We start from the raw sequence: 23,371 nt of genomic DNA on the forward strand, positions 1-23,371 counted from the left end.
ACCTAGACCTAGAGAATCCTAGTTAATATTCTCGGGATTTAGAGACTAAAGCTCTTCGGCAGCTTTACTTTTGCAATAACTTAACTCCTTAGCTAACTTATCCTCTCCTTTAAGACCCTAAATACTGCAACGAAATTTAGATGCGTAATGCTCTTTTACCTTGTTCTTAGTCTTACGAATCCGAGATAAACGACCTGCAGTTACGGCTATATGTGCCTGCAATGCAGCCAGCTCTTTATAAAGTTTTAAGAGATCCTTACTAGCCTCCTCTTTATCCTTATCTAGCTTCTTCTCTTAAGAAATTAGTTTCTTAACTAAATATGTTAGTAATAAAACCTAATAAAAAGAAAAAATAATACATAAGATAATGCAACCTAAGTACTATTGCAGGAATGACCCTGATAGATGTATTTGCTGCAATAAGAAGAATCCGCCGTTATTAAGCACTCCTTTTAATACTTAAAATAATAAGAATACGGCATATTAGCAAACTTATGCGATAGTTTAATGCTCTCGGCTAAAAATTTGCACTCTTTGGTTTTTCAATTAATAGATTTCGAAATACGACTAGATATCTTATTAGCAGCATATACCGATAGAAAAATATTTAAGGATGCAAGTTAGAACTAACTAGACAGGAAACAGGATAGGCCTACTTTAAGGTCTTAAGGATAAGACCTAACAGAGGGGAGAGATCGTATTATAACCCTAGCAGTTATATTATATATACCCTATAAAAACTTATGCAAGGCATCAGCCCCTTAACGGCTACGGACTAATCAGAGTTAGATTACCTCACAGATAGGATTACAATGCTCTAGGAACTATTATAATCTAGGATTACCGTGATCTAACTACCTCAGTAATCCTCCTAGATTACCCTTAGTATATAGACTACATTTATTAGCACTTTCATAGACTTAGCTTACTAGCTATTAATAAGACTTCTTTATATTAATAAGCCTAATACGCATTACTTAATTATTAAGAGACGTAATAACTAACCCGCTCAGTATTAACGCCCTATGCCATCTGTAAACATAAACCTAGTACGGACTAGTTTCCCTGTTTGAAACCACATTCGTTACACACTGCGGTGGTGAGATAGGAGACGTCATAGTTGGTGGCGTCCTTGATGTCCCTGGAAAAACCATATATAACAAGCTGGTACATTTCTGCACTAAAAGCGATAACCTCAGACAGTTGCTGTTAAATAAACCTCGGGGTAGGCCTCAGAGGAATGTTAATCTTCTTCTGCCAGCTTGTGATCCTTGAGCTGATATTGGCCTCCTGATAATAAAGAGCATAGAATATGCTTATATATCCGGCTTAAATACTACTTATACTATTATAGCTCTCCTAGAGACTAGAATAATCCTGATAATAGAGCCGCAGAGCACTATCACTCTTGATACAGCAGCTTGGCTTATTATAGCTATGGCTAACTAAAAAGACGGCAAGTATATAGCTATAGCCTTTAATAATATACCTTCCTTCTATTTAGGCCTTACCCTTAAAGTTAATATTCTAGGCCTAGGCATCTTTAAGTATAATATTACCTAGGGCAGAATATAGTATAACGTAGTTAATAAGCGAGTGGGTCAGCGTACTATACAGCTAAAAATAGCCTACCCTATAGTATCTAGCTACTTTAAATAAAATAGCTAAAAATCTAAAAAAAAAAGTTTCTAAAGATACCTTATTATAATATAATAATAGAAATAATTTTCCTAGAAATTTAGCTATTTTATTTTATATAAAAAAGCTGGTATACATAGTGTAAATAGCGTAAATAAGCTTTTTTTATGATAACTTATATAAGAAATTAATTAGAATTATTTTATTTATAATATAGCTTTATTTAATAGTTAATAGGTTTTAAATAGATTTTAGCTATTTTAGGCTTATCTTTGATTTTATACTAGCTTTTAAAAATTAGGTTTTAAGATATAGGTTAGGCAGACCTGCTCGCTTATCTGACTCACTCGCTTATTAACCACGTTATACTTATAGATATTAAATAAATAAAGTTAGCCATTTATCCTAATAATATACAGGAGCTAATAGAGATTAGCAAGAAAATTAAGATAGTTATACAGGCTATCTATATATTAATCTATCCTAAGAATCCTAGGATCTATAGGATTATAAATCTTAAGTTTACTAAGCCTTTAACTATAAATACTAGCCAGAAGTAGGCAGTAAATGCGGTAATTATCTCCTTAGGGCAGGTAGATTAGAGTCCTTATAGAATAGGAACTAGTGCATATATAGTAGTTCTTTATACCTATAGATAACTGGCAGAAGGGGAAGATTTCATCTATATAAGTATAACTAAAAGCGAATTTCAGTGTCGAATCTGAGGCATTACTAAAGTTGGCGGTTATCCTGCTGTATTACCAACTATAAAAGGCAGCGCTTAGATCACCGGCCTACAACAGGTGATGCTAGACCCTACTGATCCTTTCCCAACAGGGTAGGCTTTCCGATCAGTGGCATCTCTCTCGCTGATATGCGGCTAGCTTGTAAAAAGATAATAGATTGGCAGAAGATACTGGTTGTGGATTTTCTAGGAGACGGATAAGGTAGGGTACTTATCTCGACAAGACTAGCCCGAAATGTCTTCGGTGCGAGGCAGCAGGCTTAGAGTGCATTGGTTTCAAAAGTGAACTTAGCTGGGTGACAACTACGCAAAGGCTCTTACGCGATGGTCGTAAACCAGCCCTTAAGCGTCCCGAAAATCGTCCAAGTAGTGGTAACTGGTTGTCCTGCTCACAAATGACAAGAAATTACTAAAACCGTCTTCAGATCAAGAAAGCACCTCTACACGCATTGCTCTACCCGACATCATAAGACTGAATGTCGAGGATACCATTTCTAATTTTAATGGTCAACCTGTTCACACCGAAGTGTCTCTCAATCGTGTTATCACCACGAGTCCAACTAATGTCTCCAACAATCAGATAGTAGACTCGGATATTCATGCCAACGAGCAGGTTCTTATGCCGATACGCAAATACTCTGAATATGCTTATGACTTCCTTGGGAATTCAGAAAATCTGTTGGATTGGCCAGATTTATTCAGCGTGGATTCTCTTTTCTCGGATTGTCTTTCTGCAGGTTTTGACAACGGGTACAGTGATGTTCTAGAAACCCAGAATACGAGTTCGCCAATTATTTTGCCTTCAAAAGCGCAAAATTCTGATCATGCGAGACCTCTTCACCTGATTCAGAATAGGCTTGAGCAAGATGTCTTAAGCAAGGGTCTCACCTTCTTCGAATCGAAGAAGGCTATGGCCTTGAAGTTAGATCAAAATGATACCCATATGCTTTTCAAGCATATCAAAGATCACTGCTTTCCTCAATTATGGTCTTCGTCCATCGGGAGAAAGTCGCCGCTAGAAACCCATCTCTCCGCAGCCGTTTTAACATTCGCAAACATAACATACCTCGCCCCCTATCAAATATTACATACTTCATTTATAAATTTACTTACTCTTCTTGCAATATCCTTAAAATATTTAGCAATATAGCTATATAAGGAAGAGCCAGAGAAGACTAATAATTAGAACTAATATGCTAAGCGCATATACGAAAAAGCAAAGTATTATCTTGTTTATTTATTAAATACCAAAGTCTCTCTAAAAATAGAAAAGTATAAGGATATTATTATAGCAGTGTTAAGTATAATATCATTCTCGGTGCAAACTATAGGTCCTGCGTTTATTTAGAATAATTACTAATATAATTCTATAGATACTTTATAACAGATAGTATAATACTAGAAAGTACCTTATTAATACTAAAAGTCTTTTATTAGAGCAAGGTCTACGCAAGTTAAGCATCTCAGGCAAGATCAAGCTTCTATATTATACATGCACTTAGAACAGGATCATCAGCGAGAGTACCTACGTGTTGAGGAACTCTGAGAGCGCTAATGTACCTATAGCTGCCCATCTATCCGCAGGGTTAGATAAAGAAACTTCTTTCGAGAGAGGTAATGGAAGTCATATGAAAGGTCGCCCAATGATACCAAATGTCAACTTGGACGACTTCCTCCACTTTGAGCCCCATCAGCAGGAGACTGACAGCTCTTCGAGAGAAACTGGGAGAGAAATTCTTCATGACATTCATCTCAAACAGGACCAAGGTATATCCGACTCGACATTTATGATGTTATATGGAGTGTCTAAAACCTGGTTAAGCCACGTATCTCAGACTACTCGACTTGCTAACCTGATACAAGCCGCGAAACATGGCAGCAAAGAGGACAAGCCCTGGTTGCATAAACATATTGAGAGGCGTAAAGGGTTACTAGAACATAGGGTTTGCTCTTTTGCTATGACGGGAGCTACTACCAGTACTTCTATCGACTCTAACTATCTTGCTGACGTTCATTCGCAAGAGGGTCAACCTACCACGCGATCCCACCTGGTTCGAGCGCTGAATTTCGCTCTTATCATTTTCTTCTACCGTCGTATCTACAACGTCCACCCGCATATTCTTCAGCAATATGTTGATGTCGTTTTACGAGCTCTCCAGGAGTTTGAGTTATGTTGTGAGAAAGAAGGGCAAGGCGGGCCAGGATCTCCATGGCCAGCTTTTATGGCTGGTTGTGAAACAATGACGAAGAAACACCGAGATTACTTCGAGAATTGGGTTGACCGAGCTTTCGCTCGTACAGGGTTCACAAGACTTCTTACAGCGAAGAAGTGCGTGCAAGAAGTATGGGAAATGCTAGATCGCTTTCGAGTAAGCGACAATGAACTGATGCAACGATACTGGACGTGGATGCATATCTCGGAGGAGCAAAATTTGTATATATTGCTGTCTTAACGGCTGATTGTATATTTAGTAAGGATAGTGAAATATCCTTACTATTCATGAAAATGGGAGGCCTATCGGCATAACTCAGATGGTCCCTTTTTTTGCCCCAGTATTCGATGCTATCCTATCAACTGCCGCGGTTGCAGGTACGACAGTGACTATCATTCTGAACTGAAGCTGCGCAAGAGTACGTAAGGGTAGGTAAATAATTGGAAAGAGCCTACTTTAGCTGAAGCTTATGGTGAAGCGACAATTATGAGAAATGGTGCAAATGAGTATTATAATAAACAATTAGTCATAGAAAAGGGAAATCTCAATTCAATTTATCACTAACTTCAATTCCTCCCTAACCCTGCGCTTACATCCTGTTACCCATATTGATGTGGACAGCTTTAATCTGGGAATATGCCTCGAGTCCAGCTTCGCCCAGCTCCCTACCAATGCCGCTTTGTTTGACGCCACCAAAAGGCACCCTAGGATCGCAATCCTGGCTACTATTTACCCATACCATGCCAGCCTCAATATTACCTGACACTCGGTGTGCTCTCTCTAGGTCAGTTGTAAAGACAGCTGATCCAAGACCATAAGTAGTGTCATTAGCTAAGTCAACTGCCTCCTCTTCAGTTTTGAACTTAGTAATAACTACCACAGGTCCGAAAATTTCCTCACGGTAAATCCGAGCCGAGGGCTTCACATCTGTGAAGACTGTTGGTTCAATGAAGAAGCCCTTGCCCTTACCAGCCTTTGATGGCTCGCCCCCTAATGCGAGGTTCGCTCCCTCAGTGACCCCGATATCAATATAGTCAAGGACCCGGTCATACTGGGCTTTGGAGACCTGGGGACCTTGGTATACACCCTTGTCCCACTGATTACCGACAACGCTAGTAGTTTTGACTCTTTGAACGAACCTCTGGACAAAGTCGTCATAGATGCTCTCTTGTACTAGAAGTCGTGACGTCGCAGTGCAAATTTGGCCCTGATTAGACATAATCCCGAAATGAGACCAGTTCACGGCTTGCTCCATGTCTGCATCATCGAAAACCAATAACGGGGACTTTCCTCCAGTCTCAAGTGTGACGTTCTTTAGCATTTCCGAGGCAGTACGCATGATCTTTACGCCAGTAGCAGTTGAGCCAGTGAAAGCAACCTTGTCCACTAAAGGATGGGATACTAGGGATGAACCAGTTTCGCCACCAGGGCCGTTGAGAATATTGACGACGCCAGCAGGGAACCCAGCCTCCTTGATAAGTTGGCCTAGAAGAAGGATGCTAAGCGGTGTTTGTTCAGCTGCCTTGATAACGACTGTGTTACCACAGGCTAGAGCGGGACCAAGCTTCCACTAGTGAGTGGATCATTAGCCAAGTTGTGAGCCAAGAAGCAGTGGGGTACACTTACTGTAGCCATACACAGAGGGTAGTTCCAAGGGATAACCTGTGCAACGACTCCAATAGGTTGTCGGAGTGTATAAGCAAACTTCTGGCTAGTCGTGCTAATAGTCTGACCAAAAATCTTATCTGCCCAACCGGCGAAATAGCGAATCACGCCGACAGCTTCAACGAGGTCACCATCAATCGCCTCAGCGTAGGTTTTTCCTAAGAATGTGTTAAAACGAAAACCATTGACCCAAAGCATCACAATTCAAGCCTACCATTGTCCCAAGCGTCGATTGTAGCAAACACCTCTCTCTTGGCCTCAATCAGGTCGGCGAGCTTGGCCATAAGGCGCCCACGCTCCGAACACTCAACCTTCCTCCAGTCTTTGAAAGCAGTCTTCGCAGCTTTGACAGCCGTATCCACGTCTTTCTCGTCAGCCGCTTCGACTGTGGCAATTTCGTTCTCGGTACTACAAGCTGGGAGTTAACCATTAAGTTCTATACCGGAAAATGTTCTCGGGTGCACTGACGCAGGATCGATACTTGTAAGTTTCTTTCCACCCGAAGAGGGCACGAACTCGTTGTTGATAAAAAGGCCGGTAGGTTGAGTATACTTGAGTCCGTTGGGAGCCTGCAAATCAATTTTGAGAGCGGCCATTGTGTATAAAGTCCAGGTCTAAGAGAAGAAGGATAATTGAGCAGTGCAAGAGATTGATTGACCATGCGATAACTTTATGCGATAGAACAAAAAGCACGACATGTCTTCGTGTTCCTTTTAATGTTGGTTCCAACTCTACATCACATCGCGATCGGCATCAATTGGGATGGATTGCCAACCCAGCGTTGTTCCGTCTAAAATTGGGCAGGTCTCACCGGGAACCAAACTTATCAGTTGTGTGGACCTTGCCACAGATCCGTGCGGGGTAGAGAGCAGGGCGCAGAACGGAATCCGCTTAAGCCTTCCTAAACATGGATTTCCCTAGCTTATCTACTACATTGCGAACCCCACAATAGCCACCCTATAGACAACACGTATCTTATGACATTGATGTGACCACAACTCTCCCCTGTAAAAATTCTTTCTTGGCACGCACTGTTAGTGCCGTGTTAGGAGCGGGATTTTCTGCAGGCCACGCGACCACACAAAACTGCGGGGATGCTATCGGCTCCCTAACAGCAGTTTTCAGAGAAGGAATTTTGGAGAGTTCGCCTTCTCTGACAACACCTTTGTCGGATCTAATGGCGGCACCTCAGAACCAGAACGCCTTAGATATCGGAGGACGATGCCCATGGCATCGGTAGCGACATCCTCCCGATCAACGACGCCGATTGCGATGGGTTTTTCTCCTTTGAAGGCAAGCCGCACCGTCGGCCTCTGATTCCTTCCCGAGGTTTTTCCCTGCCGCCGCGACAGTCGACTACGAGCTACAACTTGGTTACTGGAGATTGTGGACTGCGTCGGCAGATGTAGTGATGCGCGAGAGAATTCTGGTCGGTGGAAAAAGTTCGACAATAGATTGCCCCCGAACCCGCTGACGGGTGACGGGCTTGAGAAATACAGCACCTTTTGTGCCATTGGTATGCTGGATGGTGAAGGAAGCGGGGTTTCCCTGTACCTAGCTAGCTCAGCACGTCTTTTGCTCCAGTAGGAGATCTGGCTTCGTTACAGCCACCCAGACGAAAAATATACAAACAAACAAAACAAACAAACAAACAAACAAACATTGATGTGACCAACTCAGAACGAGTAATGTTCTAAATAGGCAAAAGATGTAATAGAGCGACAAGCAATGCACTCCGAGAAGACATAATTCTTTGTCATGGTTGCAGTTTGTCAGCTACAGTAAAAACTTGCCTTTTACAGCCTTTTTCCGAAATTTGTAAGCTCTGGACCTACGATCTGGTTGGCTCACTTGACACAAGGCATGCTGTGTATTCAACAAATGCATTTGATATATAATTAGGCTTGAAAGCACATTGCATGATTTTTTTAAAGCAGGACACGATCTTGAAAAACACAGTTAGCACCTTTCTATCCTAAAAAGCATCAGTACTTATCAGTTCTGGCGTTCATCTTTCAGACCAAACTCTTTACAAATATCGAAATGGCACCTCAAGCGCTCACGGGCATCCTGGTTGCTCTCGTAACGCCTTTCAAGGCTGACGGTTCAATCGACTACGCCAATCTCAACAAACATGTCAACCGCATGATTGACCTTGGTGTCCATGGCATTGTTCCCGGCGGCAGCAGTGGAGAGTTCACAACTCTGTCATTCGACGAGCGGAAGTCTCTTATTGAAGCTGTCATCAAAGCCGCCGACGGCCGAGTTCCTGTCGTGGCTGGTGTTGGCGCACTATCGACTCCTGATGGTATCGAGCTGGCGACACACCACGCCAAAGCTGGGGCTTCAGCACTTATGGTTCTTCCTCCATTCTACGAGGCTCCCAACTTGGATGAGTTGAAGGAGTACTTTAAGGCTATCCACGAGGCTAGCAAGCTGCCTCTTCTCTATTATAATATCCCCAGCATCACCGGTACAAACCTCGAGCCCCAGCAACTTGCTTCCCTCTCCGAGGTCGGTGTCAAATACCTCAAAGATACCTCTGGCAATGCCCCTGCTCTTACAGAGCTCCTCTTGGGACAGGACAAGATTACTGCTTTCAATGGTTGGGATACCCTAACCTTTTATGGTCTCGCTGCTGGAGCAAAGGGCTCCGTATGGGGTGCCACTAATGTTATCCCAGAGCTCTCGGTTGAACTCTGGAATGCGATTGGTGTTGAGAATGACCTAGTTAAAGGTCGTAAGATCTGGGACAAGATCTGGCCTATTTGCAAATTCTTTGAGGGCCACGGATATGCTGCAGCTCTGAAGCTGGGCATGGACATCCGGGGATGGAGTGCTGGTGACGTCCGCAAGCCATTCGTCGCAGTGGCTAGTGAGCACCGCGCCGAGCTTGCCACGCTCCTGAAGAACGCTGGGGTCAAGACTGTTTAGGTGCCAGATACAGATGTTATTTAGATGGACAGTCCATTATGGACTGTCAAGTCAATCAATAATTTTCTCCAATATCGATTTTCAATTCAGAATAAGAGTTTTCTATCATTAAGTTCTTGCTTATTTCGAAAGTCCAGTGAAAGTATCCTCGAATACAATGTTAAACATAGCTACTTTGACTGCTATATCTACTTGCACCAACGAGATTCAGACAAGCGGGACAGCGGTGACCGACGCGCCCACTTCTATTTATGACAGAATAATGACAGGAATGTCAAGGGATAATAATACCAACAGTACAACTTCCAGAGATATCTACCTATCTTGACTGCGCATCTATCGATGAGCTCATCAACAGTATCCTGAAGCTTTCGTGTACGTAGACCATTCAGTTAGATTTGGCGGGTTACCTACGCTTTTATAGGCAATGCCAATATTGACAACGCCTCAGCGACGCGACAGGAAGCTTCAATTGAGGCTGGGTATTGCTATAGCTAGGCCTCTGTGGTAAAAAGTTTAATTGTAAGATAGTTCCACGCATGACAAGTGTATTGTCCTGTTCTGCACTCGCTCTGTCATCGACAACTCGTAGCTTTATCTCTTGTAAATTCTGTGTATTGCGTTGCTATCTCGCCAATGTTGACTCCTCTTTCTTTACCTGACACAATGTCCCGTCGTAGGTTTGCCCTTGGCTGTAATCCCACGGTCGACTTAACATTCCGAAACCTACAGTTTGGCCATGGTCCCATCAGAGGTAAGGAATGAAATGTGCGCTCGGGTAATATCCTTTATCGTGCTGCATCTGTAGTTTTGTTATTAATGTACAAGAATGAGACAGTGCCGCTCGGATACATACCCCGCGAGTGCCATGGCAATCTTGAACTCAAACATGAGAATTTTAATGCCGAGCTCCACTCCTTCTTGCCCGTTGTACTGCGATTTGGAGGGTTAAAAACAGCGTGTACTCATACGGCAAGCTTGACTTACGGCAAGACCCCAAATGGGCATTCTACCAACAAAAACGTGTGAAGCTCCAAGAGCAAGAGCTTTGAAAATGTCTGTACCGCGGCGAATGCCTCCATCGACAGCGACAGGGATCTTACCTCCCGCAGCAACAGCACACTCACGCAAGGCATCGAGAGTGGCCGGAACGCCATCCAATTGCCTTCCTCCATGGTTCGACACGAGGACACCATCTAAGCCATGTTTTATAGCCAATGCTACATCATCGGCCGTGTAGATGCCTTTGATCCAAATCTCCAGTTTGGTATGTTGACGTAGCCAGGGGATTGCTGAGTCCCAATCTATGGAAGGGTCGTAATCATTTTTCTTCGGGGTGTCGGGATCCTGGCTGTTGCCACTGAGCTCATCTTTGCCCGTAGATAGCAAGTTTGGCCATCCGAGCCCATCAGGAAGTGAAAAGTTATTACGATATTCGTTCAAGCGTCGGCCTAAGAACGGTGCATCGACCGTAAGGAAAACGGCTTTATATCCAGAAGCTATCAGGCGTCAGTTCCTCATCCTTGAGGAAGATACCAAGAGCCAGTCACATACCTTCTGCACGCTGAAGCATCTGAATAGTGGTTTGTCGGTCTCGCAGCATACTCAACTGCATAAAATATGGATTTCCCGACCCCTGCTCAGCGACGTTCTCTAAGGACTCGGTCGCATACGAGGAAAGGCCCATGGAGAGGCCAAATTTGGCTGCCGCTCGTGAGGTGGCTAATTCACCGTCCTCGTGCGCTAGGCGATGCATTGCAGTGGGACTAAAGCCCAAAGGCAACCCTGTTTTGCAGCCAAAAATCTCCCCAGTCATATCGATGTGATCGACGTTAACTAGAACGCGGGGCCGTATTTTATAGCGGTCATAAGCTGCTTCGTTATCTCGCAACGTGATGAGGTCCATGGCACCTTCATTAAAGTAGTCTACATATCAAAGTGTGAGATTCAATATCCCAATGTTTGTAGTCATGCTTCGTACCCCGATACATCTTCGGAAGTTTGGCGGAGCCATGTTGTTTCAAATCTTCGATGGTATGGACCGATGGGTCCCAGGAAACGCCGCGGTTGGCCATCGCGGCTAAATAAGAGAGAATAAAACTCTGTTTAACAAAGAGACGCTGGTATAGGTGGGATTATGCCGCTCTGTTATGTACAGAAACGGTCGAGTCTGATACAACCGTTAGTATCTGTCCCGTAGTCCAATGCCACTGCGGCCTGCTTATAATCCTTCCAGACATTCCATATCGAATAACCTGTACCTTATACCTCATTGGGCCAAGCTGAACCAATAAGCTTCGGCGGTCATGGCCTTCCCACTTTGGAAGAGGGAGGGCAAAGGGATGACACCCTTCGAGGAATGGTAAAGAACGAATACTAAAACATCTAATAGATAAGAAACTGGTTGATTTGGTACTATCTAGCCGAAGACATCCTCATTGGCAAAAAGTAAGAAGTCATGCCACCTTACCCCGCCTGATAGGTATGGCATAGATTGACAGCTTACCGGATACCTATATCCCTCGTGATGCAACGTGGAAAAAAGGCTGGGTGGGGGGAAGGCTTACGAGACATCCACTTTGGAACCTATTAATCTAGCCTGCATATCTCGGTTGAGTAGAACTGGTTGGGTTTGTTGTCGTCTCGCTAGTGGAAACATGCCAAATATGGAAGTATTTTATGCATAGACAGCGTCAATCACATGCGCCACGTAAGTCTGCGAAGTGGCAATACAGGGCTTTGAGCCTACCTTTGAGCTCCGACACAGAATTGTGTATCTCTTTTCAGATCCTATAGTTATATGACACCTTTCACACCGCGTTTGTTGTGACGGTTTGCTGATCTTTCGGATTTAACCTTCTAATCACAGTTCCCGACACCTCTCAGTTAACGAGATCTTGGGCACGTTGGCTTATGCCTCTGTTATTTTGTTAAAACAGGAATAAACGCCGGGTTTTCCGGGGTCTGATCTTGCAACGTAGCCTTCATAGCCACATCGCACATCAAGGGGCAAGCTCTTACTATTGAAGTCCTTGGGATAAGCTTATATGGGGTAAAAGTCTTTATTCTCCATTGCTGTAACAGCTTGGGGTTACCTCTTTTGTTCGGATTTGACATATCTAAATCAGCCGAGACAGGTCGCTAAACGGTTTTTCTTGCACTACTAGCGTTTTTCAATTATAAACCTGAAGTTTGCACTTCTCATAACAGCAGCTAAAACTATTCATCTTTATCACTCTGGTCGCTAAGACCCAAGCTGTGCAAGCCGATTAACTTGAGTTCGAGTTATCGGCACAAGACCACGCGCTTGTCTTCTCAGTGGAGTCAACGATACCTACGATAGTGCTGTAGGTACCAGCAATCATAAGGAACGTTCCTGAAATAACCACAAAAACGCTCCAGGCGACTCCCACGTACCATCTGGGCGTATAGCGGCGATCGCTATGCCAGTTGTCATAAAGCCACATGCAGCCCATCGGCTGGAACGACATCAGGGTTCCTAAAAGGGCCCCAATAAGCGACACTAGTTGGCCAAAGACAGGAATAGCACTAGCGATGATGTAGGCCACTAGTGTGACGGAAAAGGTTGACCCAAGCCAAGTAGCCCAGTGGATGAAACTGTTAGTGCTTAGATGCTTGGACCCTCGAAGGATTCGAACAAAGACGAATTTGGATGGGAAGCTAAAGCAATTAAGGTTAGCTACTGGCGCTTAACTGAGTGTGGTCAATGGGCGATGTCCTACATGAAGAAGAAGAATGGCTGAGATGAGAAGACCTGGGAGGCCTATACCGTAAGAGACTTTCTTGATGGTGGGGCCCGCAGATCCTCAGGGTCGGCGACGCAACGAATGAGCCACAATAGTAATACACAACAACCCCAACAACGATATAAGCAATAGATATAACAGTCTGGCACATAATAAGCGACTTCATGTATTGCTTAGGGTCTCGCATTTCGGCGGCAATAGCAAAGAAAGCGGGAGTACCAGCATAAGCAAAGATAATAGTTGAAATTGCTGATAAGGCCTCGATAAAGCTTGGATGACCGAACAGTTCATAGTCAGATCTCCACTGTACATTCTTGGGTACGCTAGGAGGGCGGTCTTGAACGCCAACCCCAACAGTGACGACGAATACTGCATGATTATGTCAGCAAAAGTCCTTTGGCCTGGGTACATGCTGCTTCCTTCCACATACCTGCTACAATAATGCAAGAAACACCAATCCAAGCAAGTGAACCTATGCGGTCGAGGGTTCGAATGCTCGAAAACGCAAACCCGATAGCCGCAGCCACAGCGACAAAAACTGCAGTACACACTGCATGATCGGATAAAGCGTTGAAGGCGATCGATATGCTCAGTAGAGCAGATCCGGAGACGAAAGTAAAGACTATACAGTCATATCAGACAATAGTCACCAGTAGTCAGAGGCGAAGCACTCACAGAGACAGAAGCATATGCCCAAGACCTCGCGGCCGATGCGGCCAAAGAGAAGACCGCCAACATCATCGATACCATAGATCTCAGGATGCCGGATCTTGAATATACCGACTATATAGTTCGACCAGGTGGTGATACCCCCTATGATGCATAGCAGTATAACACCTGGAACAATTCCGAGGACGTGGAAGACGGTCGGTAGGCCGAGAACGCCGAGGCCAATCTGAGTCTTCATCATGAGAGCTGCAGTGCCTAGCCATCCGACCTGAAGAGCGTTGTGAGTGCTGGGAAATACTAGGCAGCATACGTAGCACTCACATTGCGATAATTGGGACCATTTTCGGTGATCTCTCCAAAGACGGCGTCATGCGTTGTTACGTGGCCCTCGATAGTATCGCCGTCGGGAACCTGACCTGAGTCGGCGCCATTGGCAGTTTTACCATCTTCAAAGGGCTTCACATTTGTCGACATGTTGTGTATAACAGATTGATGAGCGGTCAAAGTGGATTGATGAACGGTTAAAGTGGAACCTGGATCCATTTTCTTGTCTGGCCTGACCTTTTATACCCTACACAGCCTTCTGATAAACCTTGATAAGACCAGTTCACGCACTGTTAGTGCCGTGTTAGGAGCGGGATTTTCTGCAGGCCACGCGACCACACAAAACTGCGGGGATGCTATCGGCTCCCTAACAGCAGTTTTCAGAGAAGGAATTTTGGAGAGTTCGCCTTCTCTGACAACACCTTTGTCGGATCTAATGGCGGCACCTCAGAACCAGAACGCCTTAGATATCGGAGGACGATGCCCATGGCATCGGTAGCGACATCCTCCCGATCAACGACGCCGATTGCGATGGGTTTTTCTCCTTTGAAGGCAAGCCGCACCGTCGGCCTCTGATTCCTTCCCGAGGTTTTTCCCTGCCGCCGCGACAGTCGACTACGAGCTACAACTTGGTTACTGGAGATTGTGGACTGCGTCGGCAGATGTAGTGATGCGCGAGAGAATTCTGGTCGGTGGAAAAAGTTCGACAATAGATTGCCCCCGAACCCGCTGACGGGTGACGGGCTTGAGAAATACAGCACCTTTTGTGCCATTGGTATGCTGGATGGTGAAGGAAGCGGGGTTTCCCTGTACCTAGCTAGCTCAGCACGTCTTTTGCTCCAGTAGGAGATCTGGCTTCGTTACAGCCACCCAGACGAAAAATATACAAACAAACAAACAAACAAAAAGATAAGACCAGTTACTCCATATGAGTGTCCGTGTGCTTATCGGGGGTAAGTTACCTGAGACTTCAAGGGGCCACCGTATGCGGGGGTTAACTTTCCGTTTAGGGTCAATTAAAACCATAACAAGGCTATCAACCTTATGTCCGACTGTTATCTTGGGCTCGGTTGATAGTGTTGGTGCGAAGCGGCAGGTGATCCCTGAAAGGTTCCCCAGATTTCCCCAGACTTCCCCAGACTTCCCCAGACTCTTCGTGCTAGTCTGACATTCTATTACCTAAAAGTTATCTTCTGCCAGTCCCGGGGCCAGTTTCAGGTGACGTACCATCACGGGGGTATTTCAAGATACCCCGCTTCCTGATCGCACAGATCAATACGTGTAGGCCTGATGTCGCTAAATGCGGTCAACCCTTATTGCGGGTTGCTTTGTTGTACATAATTAGCTCGAAGAAGCCACTTCCAAATGACGAAAATAATGTTCGTTCTTAGCATACCTCTTGCTCACAGCTAACTTATTTAAGGACTACTCGTTATGCACCTGGCAAAAGTCCAAATAGGCTAGTCTATTTTATTAATAATATTGTATCACGGTACTCTCAGTACCCAGTTCTTGAGTGCAATTACTTCACCATCTACTTGACCATTTCATATCTAAGAACTGTCGAAAGAGCTTGTGGGCTACATGTATGGGGATTGCTCACTAGAAACACGTAGGTAACGCATTTCCCATATTTCAAGTAGTGGAGTACCTCGACATTGAGACAAGAAAACAATGTAGTGAAGCGTCAGGCACTAAATTGAATCGCGGGGAAGACAAACACAGATTCCGAAACTGATTGACCGGTCTTAAAAGTTGCTGCTGACTCCTGAGAAACCTTCCTCAATGATACGAGATACAAAATATGAGCCGTTCACGGAACGTCTCAGTAATTACATGTAACCCATCATGTACTCTGTCGCCCAGCCCATATCGACATAACAGCCTCAGCCGATGACTTGGGACCGTAGTGAAAGCCCTGGTTGTCCGTAATTGTCACACATTTCAGCGCTCTCTGCTGTAGTTCTGGCTTAATGGCTTCAGACGCAGACACAAACGCGGCCCAAGCTAGACTCGGTGTGAAGTCATCATCATCTGCCAATGTTTCGATACAAGGTTCTAGAAACTCTATAGTCTCACGCACGTTATCCTGAAGAACCATAGCACTAACGTCGTGAACTCGGCGATAGAAATAGATGACGAGTGCTCGATGAACCGCTAAGATCATCAGTTGGGTGTGAGGGTGATGAATGAGCTCGAGGTCAGAGTTTGAAGTTAGGTCGGCAGAAGGGGGACTAATGGCTAGTTCAAAGTCAAGCTGCCAGGACCAGATTCGTTTCTCTAATGTCTGAGTGTGTCTCTTCAAGTCACTCAGCACCTTCGAGTTGGTCAGACCACCTGTCTCTAGATGTTTCTTTTCGTTAGCGAGAGAGATTGTTTGTGCAAGCAGCGTCATTAAAGACTCTGGAATTCCGTGTATGGTCGAGTGTAATGTTTTTTCCCAAAGGCCCTGCACCTCAAGATGGATGTCCCCGTAACCGAGCTCTGCAGTCTTAGTAACAGTAGGGTCAAGGCCAACATTAAGAGAGTCCTCGCTGATACGAAATGTGCGAGGAGGTGAAATGTGATGGGGTTCGTTTTCTCTATCTCCTGCTGCATCCGATATGCAGGTCGATGTGCTTTCTACTATAACACGTAGATATGTGTATACGTGGTGTAGGATCCTCACGTTTTGGGGGCCACCAGTAAAAGATTTACGAAGGCGGATCAACTTCTCAGCGTCAAGCAAAAAGGTTCTGGGGGGTGCGACCGTCGTGGTACAGCTAAGAATTGTTAACTTAGTTCATGATGACTCGAGCTCTATTGTGGAGCTAACAGAAGTTATTGACATGGCGAGAAATGCCATCAATAGTTCCTCATATTCCACTGTGTGGACCAAAGTCATATCTTGATCTAGTACTCTCTGTAAGTGGTATCGTGCTTTGTCCATATTCTTGGATCCCACGGTACGCCAGTAGTTGGACTTTGTCGCATCTGGGTCTGTCTTGTATAGTTTAAAGGCACTTCGAGCTAGTAAAGCACAAAGGACAGCCACTCGAGTGTGTGAAGCTGTTCCAAGTAGCGATAGCTCGGCAAAGGTTTGGAATGCACAAGGTAAGAACATGAGCTGCCATGGAGATTGTCGTTTAGCTTTTAGAGCAGCTGTGGTAGCGTCGATATGTTGCTTATAATGCCGGAGCAGAGATGAGGCTTCTTCGGGTAGAGCTGAATCGAAGATAGACCCAGCCGGCTCGCGAAGTATCAAGTCTCGTCTCGTCTCTTGTCTTTCGTTCAAGGGTTCCTTCAAACTCACAATGTCTTTGGTAATTTCTTCGGGGAGTTGGTTCACCTCAACACAAGGCGTAGTCAGGGGATCTGGTGCAATACTTGCGAACAGGTCCGAGGATGGATACGTGATCAGGGACTGGATAGTGCCAAGCTCTTGGTGTGCATCTTGATCGAGAATGAAATCAAGTGGAACATCAAAAGTATCAAAGTCCACGTCATCCAGTTGTTGCATCCAATCTTCATTTTCAATATCCTCAGCGTCGCTATTTCGGGTGACATGATCTTGACCCTCTGGATGGTCTGGAGATACACACATATCTTCGCTCGATGGTGAAGCGTTGGAGTCGGCAGAGTCGGGTACTTGCCCACCTTCCGAGACTCGAAAGGCGCCAAACGGTCCTTTGAACAGACAGAAGACCTTTTGCCTACGAAATCTTCTAGAACCAGCGTCAAGGTCTGCCAAGACATCCTCGGCTGTTTGGGAGCCTAAACTTTCGGACAGACCGTCACTCATGGACTGACGTTCGAAATCTCTCGTTGTTAGGTGCAATGAGGTTAAAGAAAAGCACGTCAAGCTTACCAGAAAATAGTGGATAACGAAGCCTGTGTAGATCGGATGCTTGGTGATCGTTTGCTAACTCGGCACTATTGTCGCTGGCCCACTGCAAACGGGCTCCGTAGCCATCACAGTTTAGGCCGGACTGTCCGCAAACACGACAGCTTGGGCGCTAAAATTGTGTCAGCGATGAAAGACATGGTCCATGGCGATGATAATGGGCAACAGACTCCTTCATCACATTTGGTATGTCGCCGTCGGCACGTTCGGCATCCTGTAAAAGTTCGAGTACGGCCAACTTTGGACCTGGGCATTTTCGATGGATTGAGTATCTAGCGGGTCAGTTCGCTATAACAATCCTGATACAGATGAACATAGATTGTTAGGCAATTGACGTATTTTGGAGATCTTTCTATCGCGTAAGTCTGTGCATATGTGAAAGTAAATTCCAGGGATACGGAGGTGTTAAAACACCTGTTTTCAGCAAGATTTAACGGGTCCTGAGTGTCTCATTTCGGAATGTTTCCCCTGGCCTTGTCTCCACCCCCGCCCCAAACTTGCTGTGGCTAAGCCGTATTCGCTTAGCCTGGGCCAGAAAGTCACCCTCCAATCTCGGCATAGAAGCCATAAAATGGAATGTCTTATCGGCACTAATACGGGTATCTTTTCCGTAGTGCGGGGAAATTATCAGACTGGTAGCAGAAGATTATTCAGAATCCTTGGTATACAAGACTCGCGAAGAGAAACTATCTCTACCTTGATTCAAAAGAATTGCATGGGGCTTGGCGGTCAAATTTGGTTTCGGGAGTTAATGGCCTGATAAGATAAGAGAGATAACGAGAGACAAGATTGTACAAGTGCCCAGCCTCGCGCTAGATACCCATTTTGAGATCCCCGAAACCCTTTGCCATCTCCTCTTCGCCGCCAACCGCCTCAATCTCGTACTCAATATCCGCCTGTCCCTCTCTATACAGGACATTAGCTTCACTCGCCATCTTGAAATTCTGTGCAGCCTCCTCATCACTGATAATCCTCTTCTTGAGTCCATTAGCAGATGCCGCTTCTGCATGCAATTGAATAGCGCATGACCGATCCAGTAATCCAAATAAGAAGCCTGCCTCATCAACAGTGCTTCCTACTGTCAACAGTCCGTGACTCATCAGGATTGCTGCTTTTTTATCGGTCCCTAATGCCGCCGCAATACGCTGCCCTTCCTCACCAGCAAAGACAATACCACCGTATTCATCGTAAACAGCGTGAGCATTGTAGAAGTTGCACACGTCTTGGGTGAGCATCTCAAGCGGCTTGGCGAACACAGACCAAGCGCGACCGGCCACGGTGTGTGCATGGCAAACTGCGTGTGCGTCGGGTCGTGCTTTGTGAATGGCTGAGTGAATCCAAAATCCTGCTGCATTCACCGTGATACCACCTGTAGCAGGGTTCTTCCTACCAGCAACAACCCGACCAGTCTCTATGTCAAGACAGATCATGTCGCCAGCACGGAGGCTGCCGAAATGACGGCTGAGGGGGTTCATCCACATGAGTCCCGGGTACTCAGGGTCGCGAATTGAGATATGACCCGACTGCCCTTCAGTGTAGTTGTGACGGGCCCAATGTCTAAAGGTTGCCGCCATATGGACAAGAATGTGTCGACGGTGATCTCGAAAGGTAGGGAACGTAGGAATACCTGTATATATCATCAATCGTCATGATCGTAAATGGTTCTAAAAGCTACATACCAGGCAGTTCATCCCCGTGAGAGATTGCTTGACACGGAGTCTCTTCCTGTTGCTGAGCCGAGCCCGATTGGCCACTTGTGAGGCGGAGAACATTCTGTACAGGAACAGTCAAGGTAGAAGCGCTGATTCCGTGTTGAGCCATTGTGTAATGATATTTCCTCGCAAAAGGTTCACAATGTTTGCGCGAAGTACGTGTTGCCTTATTGATCAAGCTTCCTGATAATAAAGGCTTTTTCTGTAAATACACTACTATTCCCCACCCTAAGGTCTTATATTATCGTGTTTCACAGTTGTATTTTGCCACTCTCCCACACCCTCGGAGCTATCAGGGACTTGCCGACCAACAAGATAAGACAACCCCCGCATATGACGCCCTCGCTATTACTTGCCTTCTTTGGCCTTTGAGTTTATGTACCAGAGGGCGCAATTTATATGCAGTTAAAAGGCGCATTTACCGAGGGAATTAATTATAGGGAAATAATGCTTTACAGCTGCTGGTAAGTTAATATACTAAAGTTAGTTAAGAATATATTAAAATATTAGCGAACTTTTATTGGCGACACTGAGTGCACAGAGACAGAGGCCTCATGGGCCTCTTAAGGAGGCGAAATAGTAGATATAGGGCATACAACCTGTTTGGTTCCTGCACTGCATCAGTTGGGCCGTTCGGCAACTAGGGAATTTATTTCCCCAGCACGGTAGTTCAGTTTATCACAAGCAGGTCATCACAGGATAGACGTAGGGACGGAAACTGTGTCGGCACCAGGAAGAACATAGATCCGTAGGCAGGGTTGCGAGCGGCTGGCCGGAAGCAAGCAGGCTACAATATACTAAGAAAAGATAAGATCAATCAATCAATCAATCAATCACCTTCAACCGCGTGGCTTTGAACAAATGGCCAATCGACTCCTGGCCGACTGCAGCGCATCCCTATTCGGCAAGTTTTAGGCTGTTCGGTCGTCCATGCCATGATTAAAGCTCAAGACACGCTTCGATTGCGGGTATGAACATTGGAGGGCTTAACGCGAAGATGCAGAATGCACAGGCCTTGGCGGTCTACGGCGCAACGTCAAGCCCGCTTACCCCAAGCTCCATCAACTCAATCTCCTTCCACTGCAGGCCCATACACAGTCCCGTGCCAAAGCCAATGTACGGAGCAGCCCCGCGTGATGCTTGCCACAAAACAGTTGACTAAATGCGAGGCCGATGTCCAGGACAACCCGGCGCCAAGGCTGTCTTCGAGACGCCACCGCTTTGACGCGCGTTCTATTTAAACAGAAGGCAAAATTTCATAAATACCAGATGAATACACTGCACAGTTTTATTAGTCTGCCCGCCTGTTGTTGAACCGAACATCAATCATCAATACAATTAAGGCAATTCGACAGGAACTGTCGCCTGGTACAGCAATGAAGATAGCCATCATCGGCGGAGGCATCTCCGGATGCGCCATTTACTTACTGCTCAAAAAGCATCTGCAGCCATTACCAGCTGGTAAACAGTATTCCATCACGATCTACGAAGCCCATGACATGAACAAGGAAACCAAGTCCTCCGAGCGTGCGAAAGGTCTCCCGCATTCCGCGACGCTCACTGTTGGCGGTGGCCTAGGTGTGGGACCAAACGGTCTCGGCGTCTTGAGGCGGTTGGATGAGGAGGTCTTGCGAGATGTCGTCCGCGGGGGTTATGTCACACCGATAATGATCATGAAGAGCAAAGGTGGCCAAGTTTTAGTACGCGCGAATCATGGCGACGCTCTCCCTCCCAATGCAGCCAGCGAGCATGCCATGTCCACCGTTGCCAGCAGCCGGCACTCAATCTGGCGAGCTCTCCGTACGCGAGTTTCTAACAACGACATCGTCATCAAGCGGGTTTCTCAGGTTGTCGCCAATCCGGATGGTCCCAATACTATCGAATTTGTGGATGGAAGTCCGCCAATCGAGGCGGATTTGATCATCGGAGCCGATGGCTTGAAAAGCCGCGTCAAACTAGCCTTGTTTCCAGAGGCAGAGAAAGACCCGTATCCGCCACGTTACGAGTAAGTGATCACCCTGCCAGTCTTGATACTCTCGATCGTTTCCAGGCGCCCTTTCGAGTCTAACCTGACATAGGGGCCTCGTTGGAGTCGGTGGCTTCATCAGCGCTAGTGGGGTCCGAGACCACGTCGAGAAAGGAGCTATGAACTTTGTGTTTGGAGGAAATGGCTTCTTTGGCTATTTTTTCTCCGAGAGTGCTGAATCGTCACCTTATCGCGATTCACCCCACCACATTGCCGACCCAGGCGAACGGCTTGCGTGGTGGTCTACCTACGAGGTGTCAGAGTGCCCCACGACGGCCACCATAGACAAAGGCGCGATCACCCGTCAATTACAAGAACGTCACAGGGGCTGGGGAGACCCCGTCATTCAAGAAATTGTACAATCTCTTGAGGTGGATACCATGTGGCCTACTTGGACTGTTCCGCCGCTCCCCACATGGGAGCGGGACGGCGTCGTGCTTGTCGGTGATGCGGCCCACGCATTACCGCCGACGTCCGGTCAGGGATGTGCGCAGGCTCTGGAGGACGTGGAGGCTTTCGTGCTGCTCCTCAGTCACTCACTTCAAAACGCAGATCAAGAACAGATTGAGGCGAATCCAAAGAGCCTGGTCAAGACGGCTGCACGTCAGTATATGGCATTTGCGTGTTCCACACGTTGCCCAGATACTACGTGAGGCGCAGAAGATCCAAAACTCAAAACGAGATAAGGGGACTATCTCGGAATATTTAATGTATGGGGTTTTATGGATTATGAGTAAGTCCACTCTCAAGGCTATTCTCTACAACGGTGAAAGCATGTTCGGGCCCCGCTAACTGGGCTTAGGTTTCTTCCCTAACGTGATGTTCAAGAAGCAATACTCCGTCTTTACGTATAACGTGGCGGATGAGGTTAAGAAAATGACGGATAGTATGTGATCTTTGATTTTGTGCCAACAGAAACCAAGGATCTCACTTTTTCATTTGTCACATATCTATATAGCAACACTATACCACTCCCTGTTAGTCTGCTACCTATATCGATTGTGGCTATAATAATATAATTTCTGCGTGTGATGCCCGAAGCATCTTGGTACCCTAGTAGTCAATGACAAAATCAATTGTAGTAGACTTGATTTTATTGCCCCGCTTTACAGGGGGTAGAGCTGAATTTATTGACGGGGGTAGAGTTGATTTTTGTAAGCCAATTAAATTTCGTTAATCTACCCGTTGGCTCGACTACATCTCTATTACTCCGCCCACTTTCACTGAAAGTAGGCATTTCGCATTACCATTAGCTAATAATCCCTGTACTTCCCCGCAGTTCCCCGCATTCCACTTTCACATAAAAGAGAGTTCTTAATAATAAACCCTAAGCAAAGTTCAAGTCAAAGTAAGGTTCTTGCTATATTATTAATTAACCTTACTTCTGTCATAAATAAGTTTAGGTTCAAATCTATTTAAACAATCTAAACGCATCAACGCGCATACAACATATATCCTAGCCATCTCCTATTAAGGCATACAGCTTTTAAGGATTTAAAAGGTTCTATTACTATCAGCCTCTCCAGCCATCCACAAATCGCGATCCCAAAGTAGAGATATCCATATTATCGTCGTCATCTTCATAAAAAGACATTCCAGAGTACTTAAACAGAGTATATCGCAATCGCTAAAATCAGCAAGACGACCCCTTGTCTTTAACATACCCGCTAGACCGAGCTGTTCCGTGTAAACCACTTGACATCATTGCCACCTCGGCTTAGCAACCAGCCTTCCAACGAGGTAGAAGTTATAGGCTTAGCCAATGCAAGGTTCCCTTGTGAGCTCTGCTGAACTG

The 23,371-nt window shown here is 45.7% G+C and overlaps 8 protein-coding genes across 8 annotated transcripts; 3 read left to right on the top strand and 5 right to left on the bottom strand.

The window, feature by feature from the left end:
• Positions 1-4,341: 4,341 nt before the first annotated feature.
• On the top strand, positions 4,342-5,022 carry FOXG_22756 (uncharacterized protein; the record flags this gene model as incomplete). Its single annotated transcript, XM_018403171.1, has 2 exons — positions 4,342-4,817; positions 4,974-5,022. The coding sequence occupies 2 exons, from the start codon at positions 4,342-4,344 to the stop codon at positions 5,020-5,022; spliced, it is 525 nt and encodes a 174-aa protein (XP_018258174.1).
• Positions 5,023-5,185: 163 nt separating this feature from the next.
• On the bottom strand, positions 5,186-7,026 carry FOXG_17238 (aldehyde dehydrogenase (NAD+); the record flags this gene model as incomplete). Its single annotated transcript, XM_018397256.1, has 4 exons — positions 6,730-7,026; positions 6,476-6,669; positions 6,223-6,419; positions 5,186-6,166 (listed from the first exon to the last, which is right to left on the bottom strand). Exons 1-4 carry the CDS (start codon positions 6,855-6,857, stop codon positions 5,186-5,188), a joined length of 1,500 nt encoding a protein of 499 aa, XP_018258175.1. The 5' UTR covers positions 6,858-7,026.
• A 1,278-nt stretch (positions 7,027-8,304) lies between these two features.
• On the top strand, positions 8,305-9,195 carry FOXG_17239 (dihydrodipicolinate synthase; the record flags this gene model as incomplete). Its single annotated transcript, XM_018397257.1, has 1 exon — positions 8,305-9,195. The coding sequence occupies one exon, from the start codon at positions 8,305-8,307 to the stop codon at positions 9,193-9,195; it is 891 nt and encodes a 296-aa protein (XP_018258176.1).
• Positions 9,196-9,921: 726 nt separating this feature from the next.
• Positions 9,922-11,270, bottom strand: FOXG_17240 (uncharacterized protein; the record flags this gene model as incomplete). Its single annotated transcript, XM_018397258.1, has 5 exons — positions 9,922-9,997; positions 10,052-10,128; positions 10,183-10,694; positions 10,750-11,121; positions 11,177-11,270. The coding sequence occupies 5 exons, from the start codon at positions 11,268-11,270 to the stop codon at positions 9,922-9,924; spliced, it is 1,131 nt and encodes a 376-aa protein (XP_018258177.1).
• A 1,249-nt stretch (positions 11,271-12,519) lies between these two features.
• Positions 12,520-14,105, bottom strand: FOXG_17241 (uncharacterized protein; the record flags this gene model as incomplete). The annotated part of the gene is made up of 6 exons (XM_018397259.1): positions 12,520-12,529; positions 12,613-12,876; positions 13,112-13,331; positions 13,393-13,584; positions 13,638-13,899; positions 13,953-14,105. 6 exons carry the CDS (start codon positions 14,103-14,105, stop codon positions 12,520-12,522), a joined length of 1,101 nt encoding a protein of 366 aa, XP_018258178.1.
• A 1,696-nt stretch (positions 14,106-15,801) lies between these two features.
• FOXG_22757 (uncharacterized protein) lies at positions 15,802-17,736 on the bottom strand (the record flags this gene model as incomplete). Its single annotated transcript, XM_018403172.1, has 2 exons — positions 15,802-16,717; positions 16,784-17,736. The coding sequence occupies 2 exons, from the start codon at positions 17,734-17,736 to the stop codon at positions 15,802-15,804; spliced, it is 1,869 nt and encodes a 622-aa protein (XP_018258179.1).
• Positions 17,737-18,650: 914 nt separating this feature from the next.
• Positions 18,651-19,659, bottom strand: FOXG_17242 (L-fuculose-phosphate aldolase; the record flags this gene model as incomplete). The annotated part of the gene is made up of 2 exons (XM_018397260.1): positions 18,651-19,465; positions 19,518-19,659. 2 exons carry the CDS (start codon positions 19,657-19,659, stop codon positions 18,651-18,653), a joined length of 957 nt encoding a protein of 318 aa, XP_018258180.1.
• A 1,046-nt stretch (positions 19,660-20,705) lies between these two features.
• Positions 20,706-22,626, top strand: FOXG_17243 (uncharacterized protein). The gene is made up of 3 exons (XM_018397261.1): positions 20,706-21,555; positions 21,629-22,309; positions 22,379-22,626. The coding sequence occupies exons 1-2, from the start codon at positions 20,927-20,929 to the stop codon at positions 22,227-22,229; spliced, it is 1,230 nt and encodes a 409-aa protein (XP_018258181.1). The 5' UTR covers positions 20,706-20,926; the 3' UTR covers positions 22,230-22,309; positions 22,379-22,626.
• Positions 22,627-23,371: the final 745 nt, after the last annotated feature.

Source organism: Fusarium oxysporum, chromosome 10 (assembly GCF_000149955.1).
Source record: "Fusarium oxysporum f. sp. lycopersici 4287 chromosome 10, whole genome shotgun sequence".
NCBI lineage: Eukaryota > Fungi > Ascomycota > Sordariomycetes > Hypocreales > Nectriaceae > Fusarium > Fusarium oxysporum.

Bases quoted from the DNA above. Each gene is read 5' to 3' on its own strand.
- FOXG_17243 (XM_018397261.1), top strand. From the start codon at position 20,927: ATGAAGATAGCCATCATCGGCGGAGGCATCTCCGGATGCGCCATTTAC. The intron at 21,556-21,628 runs GTAAGTGATCAC...AACCTGACATAG, and splicing joins CCGTATCCGCCACGTTACGA to GGGCCTCGTTGGAGTCGGTG.